This window comes from Mus caroli, chromosome 6 (assembly GCF_900094665.2).
Source record: "Mus caroli chromosome 6, CAROLI_EIJ_v1.1, whole genome shotgun sequence".
Classification (NCBI taxonomy): domain Eukaryota; kingdom Metazoa; phylum Chordata; class Mammalia; order Rodentia; family Muridae; genus Mus; species Mus caroli.
The window spans coordinates 138,565,173-138,574,479 of NC_034575.1; the positions used below are offsets into that span (position 1 = coordinate 138,565,173).

Below are 9,307 nucleotides of genomic sequence, written 5' to 3' on the forward strand. Positions count from 1 at the left end.
CTTCAGAGGCAGAGATGTTGGGATTCCCCAGATCAAGCTGGCTAGGTAGACTAGCGAAATCAGTGATCATGGGCCTCCACCCAGACACACACTCATTGCACACACATGCATCCATACACATGAAACATGCATACACATGCTACAAATGTCATTAAGTACAAAGGGCAGAGCGGTGTTCATAAAGTAGGAAGCTCCGGGGAGCATCCCAGCAGTCAGGTTAGCTTCCTTAGTGGGGCTGAACTTCATCTTCTCTCTTGGGAACAGGACTCTGAGAAGGACCAGTGCCATCTCTGTGATTATTCCACTTTGTTCTCGCCTTCACTGACGTGGTGTTGTGATGACGGACTTCTGGGCTTTGGTGTCGTAGAGAAACAAGCACTGGTCACTGTCATATCAAATGTGGAGGAAGAATATCGACTCAGGAAATATTTCTGAAGCATTCCCTGTGTGGCCGTGGTGGCTGGTTTTAGTTGCCACCTTGACATAGCCTAGAATTACCTGGGAAGACAGCCTCCAGTGAGGAATAGCTGGCTGATAGGCACATTTGTGGAGAACTTGTTTTGATTGTTCATTGGTGTAGAAGGGCCTGGCCCATGACTAGCAGCACCATTCCCCAGGCAGAAGGTTCTGAACCATTTTAAGCTAGGAGAGGGTTTAGCTGAGAGCAGCAAACAAAGATGTTTTAATTCTGTCTTTGCTCATGACTGTGGAAGTGGTAGACTGACTGCTTGAATTCCTGTTTCGAAACTTGGAATGTTGAGTCAAACAAGCCCTTTCCTGTCCTGCGTTGTGTTTTGTCAGGGTATTTTATCACAGTAACCTAATTGAAAGGACAGTGAGAGGTGGTCGACACACAACCCTTACTCATAGATCCCCTTTCCTCTGACCTCTGACCTCAGTATATGCATCAGCACCAAGTCTCTGCCCACGGCACCTCCTGCCCAGGGAGCCACCACTGATATGAGGATGCTGTAGTAGGACAGGAGACGAGTAGTGCCTTCACTCAGAACAGCAGACAGACTTCACCTCACATGGGATGGATAGAACAAGATGGGAGCGTGAGCTGGTACATCACACTCAGGAGAGAGGAACTCCAAGCAGAGTTGTCTCAGTGGTATCATTTTTGCATCTTAGTGACCAGATGACTATAAATACCGTGTGAGCAGCGGTCTCTTCAGTGCATCCTGACGTAGGAGCGAGTACATTACGAGGGAACTTTATATGAACTCACCCGTTCCTAGGTAGCAACCTGGTATGTGCAGCCTTGAAAACAATGTGCACATCACCTGTTCCCTTCCCTCAGTCGGGGAGGAGTTCTCTGGCCCTGCCTCTGTCAGCGGAGCCTTGTGAAGTTTCCTCATGGAGGTTCTAAAGCCAAACATGAAAATACTCTAAAGGCAGATGAAAGGGAAGTCTGTGGGGACCCTGCCTCAGCAGAGAGGAACATCTGTGTTTAAATAGCAATCGTGTGTGGGCAAGGCCTTGGGTGGGAATGCGCAGCCTTCTGTAGGAAGAGGCAAGCAACCTCAGTTTGTCCCTCCTAACCGTGTCTTCCCTCACAATCACGAGCAAGCAAACAGATCGCACAGTCCTTTATTTTTGAGATGGTTTTACTCTGTGGTCCAGGCTGACTTGGAATTCACTGTGTAGCTTTGGCTGTTTGTAAGCTCACGGCAAACCTGCCTCAGCCTCCTAAAGGCTGGGATGGTTCTTGTAGCTCAGTGTTTTGGACTGACGCTGTCCACCTACGTTCTACAATACCTCCATTACGGGAGACGCTATGTTCCAGTCAGAAATCAGCAGTCCAGGGGCTCTGCTTGGAACTAGTTGGCATGTATCAAACGCAAACCTTTGGAGATGGAAAACTGGCAAGAAAGGTAAAGGAGATGTGGCTGAGGATGTGAGTGAGTCATTGGAGAGTGCTGGTTTATCATGGACAAAGATCTGGGTTTGCGCCTCAGCACGTGTTGACTAGGCATGGCAGAGCACACCTGCGATCCGAGAAGGTGAGGGCACCAGGACTCCAGAGTCATCCTCAGCTACGCAAGTGAGTCTCAGGCTCCCGAGGAACGGTATAAAGAAGAAAGGACTAAGAGTGAAGCGACCTCTCTCCCTTGGGTGCTTTGTGAAAGCCGAGGTTCCTTACTGCACACGATTCAGCTGAGGCGGATGAAGCCTCCCCTGGCTTGAGATGATGTGTCTGTCCATTCCCCTTCGCAAAGCTTCGCCTTGCCCCTTCCTCGGAGACTCTCAGGAAGCTCGGTCCACCCGGATGGTCCGCAGAGCCGCTCGGGAAGCCCCGCCCACCCAGATAGTCTTCTGGGCCTCGGTCTCCAGGGGCCCCTGGGAGATGCTCACATAGCTTCCCTTTGACATACCCTGTGCCAACTCATTCTCGCCCGCTGTAGCTGCCTCTGTCTTGTTGCTAGTAGAGGACATGTGACCAGTGGCTCACCGGAGAGCTCCTCCATCCAAGGGGTCCACTGGAAGCTCCCTAGCATCCACTCCCTAACCCCAGAGCTTGAGACTAAAGCACTAGTGACATGGTTGTAATTAATTGCAAGCGTTGCGTTTCTCAACCCCATCTCTTCCTCACCGTGCTCTGTGACTGCTGCTAAGAGCCGGACATTGTGGTGAGTACTTTCCAAGATTCTCTCCTTTGGCCCCTTTGGCTATCTCTCTGAGGTATGTGTTGTTACAACGTATATTTAGTACTGGAGAAACTGAACCATGGAAGTGGTTGAACCAGGATAGCTGGTGTTCCAACCCGGGCGGGGTCAGTTCCCAGGGTCAGTCACAATCAGTTGTGAGTCATCTGACATAGGTGCTAGGAATCAAGCTTGTGTCAAGCTTGTGTTCCAGGTTGTGGCCTGCAGCTGTGAAGGTTTGCTCAGTAATGAGGCAGACGTATTGTGGGACCGCGAGAGGTTCTAGCCTTAGCTCAACCAAGAACCACAATGTATGATGGGTCCAGGCCACCAGGAGTCAAGTCATGACCCTTCACTGGCTACACAAGGTAGAGTTCAGCGTCTGACTGGAGAATAAATCTATCACCTGCTCCACTATAGAGAGCCCCTACTCTCTGCCTTGCTCTACCTCATCCATAACTGGTGATAGTAACTGCACTGACTGACATCCCGTCCTTATGAGGATACGCTGGCGTCAGGTCAGGGATGACACTTGGGAGAAGCCGAGTACCCAGTGCAGATGCTGTCGATGTCAGCGTTCTTGATATTTTAGTGCAAGAGAGCTGCAAAAACTCTGTTATGATGCCAGTTCCTGGACCATCAGTGAGCACAGGGCCTAGATTCAGGCTGTGAGGGTCTTGCTTTTCCTTCTGTGTTCCTAGCCAAATGACATCTTCCGCATGGAAATCGGGGACTTCTCGTCAAGTTGCTACTATCAGCTTATCACCTGGATATATTTTTAAGCAATTTCATAGGAAGCTAAAACTTCAACATAGGGAGAGCTGGACATGGCTTTCTGTCCTAAGAACCTTCCTCCCAGTGGGGAAACTAGAAGAAACTCGGTGGGAAAGGATAAACTGGGCAGCTGGCTGTCTCCCCCCACCCCCCCATCAAAAGCTTGGGTGACATTTATGGCCACACGTCATCTTGCTGTTATCATCTGGATCATATCTGCTCGGTTGACACTGTTGGACTAGAAATGGATTGCTGAGGGCCAGAGAGATGCCCCAAGGGTGAAGGAGCCTGCCTTGCAACCCAGGCAACTTGATAATCCTCAGCACACATGTGAAGGTGAAGGGATCAACCTCAGAGCTCCACAAGATCGCCACTGACGTGTCCCAGCCCCGCATCATGTATACGGAGAGGGTAAGAGGAATAGCTTAATGAGCGCCCCTCATGATTCTGCACCATTATAGATCCCATGAAGCCCAAAAGAAAGCATATGGGAACATCTGCCTTTAGGGAGCCTACATGTAGAGGTAAGACAGTCAAATACACCATAGGGCAGGAGGAGATGTGGAAACAAAGGGAAATAATGCAGAGAAAGAACCAGGTGTGGTGGTGTACACTTCAGTGGCCTCTTCCTGAGGAGGGTGAGGTAGGAAGACTGCTGGAGCCTAGGAGTTCAAGACCAGCCTGGACAGCACAGCAAGACTCTGGTGTCAGTCAATCAGTCAGTCAGTCAGTCAAACAAATTGGGAAAGAAAGGGTTTGCTCATATAGGCGTTATATATGTAAAGAGATCGGTGTACTGAGATAAATGTGTGGTTCCATTGTCCTTTGGGAAGCCTTTGCCACTTAGAGAGATTTGCAGATGCGTTAGGGCGAATTTTCCTGTGGTGAAATTATGAAGGGGAATGAGATTTGCTTTACAAGGAGGCAAAGTTGGGGAGGAACAGGAGAGACAGGGGTTCCAGCTGAGAGAGGGCAGTGCTGTGCTGGGGAAATTCATGGGGCACGCAGGGGTGGGGGATCAGGAATCTGTTTGACGCGTTTGTTGCATGTTGGGAAGCCTAAATAATTACAAAGTAAAAAAAAAAAAATTGGCTACTCTCACAAACACAGGCAATATGAAATTCATTGCAATGTAGGTGGGTGACAAACACATGGGTTATAAGAGAACCAATTCACTGAGGCTCAGGCATGGTTCCCCATGAACACAGTGTGCCAGCAGAGACCTGAAAGGTGGGGGTAGGAAATGGGGGTGGAGCATGACGTAAGCTGCAGATTAAACTTAGGTGGCTGGGGGCTGGAGAGAAAGAAGGCTCAGCGGTTAAGAGTGCACACTGCTCTTTCGGATGACACAAGCTTGATTCCTAGCACCTATGTCAGGTAACTCACAACTGATTGTAACTCCAGCTCCAAGGGATCCAATAGACTCCCAGTCTCCATGGGCACCGTTCTTGAGTGTACATACCCACACTCAGATATCTCACCGAATCACCAGGGCATAGTTGATGGTTTTTTGTTTTTTTTGTTTTTTGTTTTTTGTTTTTTTGGAGTTGCAGTTTATCTAAGAGGTAAATAAAATCATCATTGCTTTTAGGGCTAAATAAATCTCTCCCTCCTGTGTGTGGCCCGAGAAAAGGCATTCTGTGAAAGCATAAACCCAGGCAGGGGTCTGTGGCTTGTAACTCCCTCGCCTTAAAACTGGGAGAAGGGAAACAGAACAAGACTCACGAGGAGCTTTACACAGGCAGTTATGTGCGCATGTGCATTGAGTTTCACGTACAGTGGCTTTAAACATTCTTTCCATATGTAGTGTTTTTTATAACCAACAAGTAGATGGGCCTTGGGGTTTAATGAGAGGACTTGTATGGGTAACATATGTTTCTCTTTGTAGAAAATCGATTTCTCTGCCTGGTGAAAATGCAAGGATTTTTAAAGTGTCCACGGAATCATTTTATTTGACCCTTAAACCGTAGACTTCTCTTCTCTTCTTTTACGATGTGTCATGGTTCCTGTGAGGGACTGATTTTTTTAATTCCAGAGGCCTGTTCAGAATGGGAGAGGGGAGATTGTCTTTTTAGTTGGTTTTCTCAAGCTACATCCTTTACCAATGTTGAATTATTACAGGGCATTGTTGGGTACATGGGAAGTACATTTAGAAGGATGATTGCATGTCCTCTGTTTCGTCTTTGTGGGACACATTTAATTAACAGCTTAAATGAGATTCTTTGCACATACAAATGTGTACTTCAGGGAAATTATCTTGGAATACGTGATTAGCAAATCTTTAATTTTCTTTATTTAAAATGCCACTTGGGAAAAGTGATTTGAGTTAGTATAAAGTCACTTGATTTGGGGGCTCACTGTCTTTGAAACACATATTTTAGTTTTTAAAAGATTTATTTATTTATTTATTTTTTTTTGGTTTTTCGAGACAGGGTTTCTCTGTGTAGCCTTGGCTGTCCTGGAACTCACACTGTAGACCAGGCTGGCCTCGAACTCAGAAATCCGCCTACCTCTGCCTCCCGAGTGCTGGGATTAAAGGCGTGCGCCACCACGCCCGGCTTGATTTATTTTTATTTTGATGACATAGGTGTCTTGTCTGCATGTATCCCTGCATGCAGTGCCCACAGAGGCCATAGAGAGCGTTAGATTCTTTAGAACTGGAGTTAGAGAGAGTTATCAACTGCCCTTGGGTAGTGGGAGCTGAAGCCAGGTCCTCTACAAGAGCAGCGAGTGATCTTTTACCTGCTGAGCCATCTCTCCAGCCCACAAGCATACATTTTAAATATACACGTGGGGCTGACATCCTTCCAGAGGACCTAGAATTGATTCCCAGCACCCACATGGTGGCTCACTAAAAGTTGTAACTCCAGTTCCGGTGGCTCTATTGCCCTCTTCAGGCCTCCATCGGTACTGCATACACATGCTATGCAGTCAAAACACTTGTACATATCACAGGATCTGATTTGATGTTTTTATCTTGAATGTGGCCTAACCTCTGCAGTATGTTCCTTGCTGGCTTTTCAAAGGTTGGTTGCTTGACATTTTTATAGAAATCAAACTTAATATTCGCAGAAACAACCTGCCCGTAGAGCTCGGTGGCTGGCTGCGGGGACGATGGGGCTCAGGTTGCCAGTGGTCATTACTTATCTTATTGCTGTGATGAAAATACCGTCAAGTCAGCTTAGGGAGCGAAGGGATTAAACCTGAGCCCCATCATCTGCAGGCTCTTTTTCCGTTTTAGTCTGGGATGCTGGTCATGGCACTGGTTTGTCTTGGGTGACTCCAGATTTCACGGAATTGACAAGATTAACCACCACAGTGTCTTATGCTTGGCTAGGAAGGTCACCTTTTCCCCCCATCAACAAGTCATAAAATCTAGGAAGTAATCTTCCTTAAGTCCTGGCTTGCCTAACCTCCCACCCCCAAGCCTTCACACGTGTGTGTGTGTGTGTGTGTGTGTGTGTGTGTGTAGGCACACATTTGTGTATGGGTAAGCTAGAGTCAACTTTAGCCGTTGTTCCTTAGTCCATATTCACCTTGCTGTCTGTCACTGGCCTGGAATGGGCTAGTCTAGTGGTTCATTAAGCCCCAGGCATGATTCTATCTCTGTCTTCGAAGTGCCTGACATTTTTCATGTGGGTTCCGGGGATCAAACTCAGGGCCACGTGTTTGTGTGATGAGTACTTTCTTGACTGAGCTGTCTCTTCAGCCAGATAAAACACAGGAAGGAATTTGTGCCTGTTCAGGAAGCAGGTGATAAGACCTCCGTGAGAGAGGTCATCTCATAGCTGAGGGAAGCATCCTTGTTTCTGACCACCAGGGCACAGAGACACATCTGTGCTGCCATGAGCAGCTCCCCGTTTACTTCTGTCCTCTTCCTTCTCAAAAGTCTGTATTCGGCTCCCAACCTCACGGGAATTTAAATGCTCAGGTTTCACTGACTCTTTGGGCCTTTAGTTTCTTATGATTTGTCAAAGGTCTTACCACGTCCAGCTGCATGCAGTATTCTTGTTAATCTGCCTTTTGGCCTAGGATGCAGCTGTGACGTGGAAAGTATGTAGAGGACAGGCAGGCACTGTCTTCCTCACCCCATGCAGGACTTGCTGTCAACATTCCTGGCTGCTGAGACAAAATGTCTGACAGAAGCAACTCAAGAAAGGCTGGGACTTGTACCTCAAGTTTCAGGGAGCTGAGGAGGGAGAGGCCATGCCAGCAAGAGGCTGAGGCAGTTGGTCGCCGGCAGTTAGGAACTAGGGATGAAGGCTGGGGTTCCCTTCCTTTTAGCTTCTTGTTCACCCAGGACACAGTCTGTGGATGGTGCAGCTCTCACGCAGGGTGGATATTTGCTCCTCTGTTCAGCCTCTCTGGGAAACCGTCCTGAGCACACTAGGAGATTTCAAATCCAGTCAAATTGTCAAAATAAACAGTCACACCCTGGACAAGGAGAGAGAGATTAACAAGACAAAAGTCTAAGGAATGTATTTACTGTTTTTGTGATGTAGGAGCCTTCAGACCCAAAGACCCAGGGAGAAGTGGATGCTTTTGATGAAGAATGGACAGGTGTGTGGAAATGTCGCTGCATCGGAGGTTTAACTCGGGGCAAACACAGTTGACAAGACCTGTCTGCTGAGATTTGCCTTCACTTGGGTTTAAGAAGCCTTTCCTGTGGGAAGTCTCTCCACGGAGATGGCCTCGCAGTGAGGGTGGGGGAGGAGAGACTCAGAATTCTGTTTTGCTCAAGCCTAGGAACTCTTTGAGGTTAGTGTTTCATGTACACATTGGTGGAAAGAAAAGGGTTTTTTCTTCTTTCTACATTGGCATTGCTTTGTAAATGTACGTGCCTTTGGTTTTGAAAGTGCACATCAGAAACAGGGACCTTAACCGCAAAAACATGCACAGGAAACGTCTCTGAAATTGCAGCTTGAAACATCATTACCATGAAAACGCCGTTTGGGGTGACGGCTTTTAACTTCGCAAGTTTTCTTTGTAACTTAATGATTAATTTCTGCTGTTACCTTATTCTCAACAGCTCTGGTCTAGATCGTTTTGAATTTTGTGGTTAATGAGAATTTTTTTCTTTCACTTGATATATGTGTGTGTGTGTGTGTGTGTGTGTGTGTGTGTGTAGTTGAATTTTAGGCAATGGCTTGAAAAATGACACATATTATCCAGTTTTGGTAAATATAATTCTGGGGGAAACTATATCTGCATGTCCAAAGTTCCTCTGGGTTTCTAGGACACACTATATTGCTTTACATGTTTGTCTAGTTTAAATCTCCTTTCCTCTTCTCCTTCCTCTCTCCTCCCTCCTCCCCCCTCGCTCCTCTCCCCTCCTTCTCCCCCTCTTCTTTATCGTCCTCTTTCCCATCCCTTCTTATTGACAGAGGTCATGCTCTGTTACCCAGCCTGGTCTCAAATTTCAAGTTCGAGTTCAAGCCATCTCCTGCTCCAGGCACTGGAGAAGCTGTGAGAATGCAAGCAAATCTGTGTCCTGAGGGAAGCCAGGGCGGTGGCTAGCAAAACAACAGCAACAACAACAACTGCAACAACAACAGCAGCAGCAACAACACCACAAAACTGCTTAACAAACAGCAACCCAAGTTAGGCAGAGTGAAACATGGCTATAGACCTAGTGCTGAGGAGGCAGAGGCAGGAGGATCATAAGAGTTTGAGGCAGCCTGGACGACGTGGTAAGTCCAGCTCAGGCCAGCCTGAGCTACAGAGTGAGACTGTTTCAAAACAAACAAACAAACAAACAATCAAAAAACCCCAAAAAGTAAGAAACATAAGCAAGGGGCTGGTGAGATGGCTCAGTGGGTAAGAGCACCCGACTGCTCTTCCGAAGGTCCAGAGTTCAAATCCCAGCAACCACATGGTGGCTCACA

General features: G+C 47.4%; 1 protein-coding gene across 1 annotated transcript in view; it reads left to right on the top strand.

Moving 5' to 3' along the window:
- Aebp2 (AE binding protein 2) overlaps positions 1-9,084 on the top strand; it is an 87,347-nt gene extending 78,263 nt beyond the window's left edge. The window contains exons 9-10 of the mRNA XM_029478440.1: positions 7,925-7,982; positions 8,807-9,084. Of these exons, the coding sequence (XP_029334300.1) occupies positions 7,925-7,982; positions 8,807-8,917 (169 nt within the window). The 3' untranslated portion in view covers positions 8,918-9,084. The remainder of the gene's footprint in view (positions 1-7,924; positions 7,983-8,806) is intronic.
- Positions 9,085-9,307: the final 223 nt, after the last annotated feature.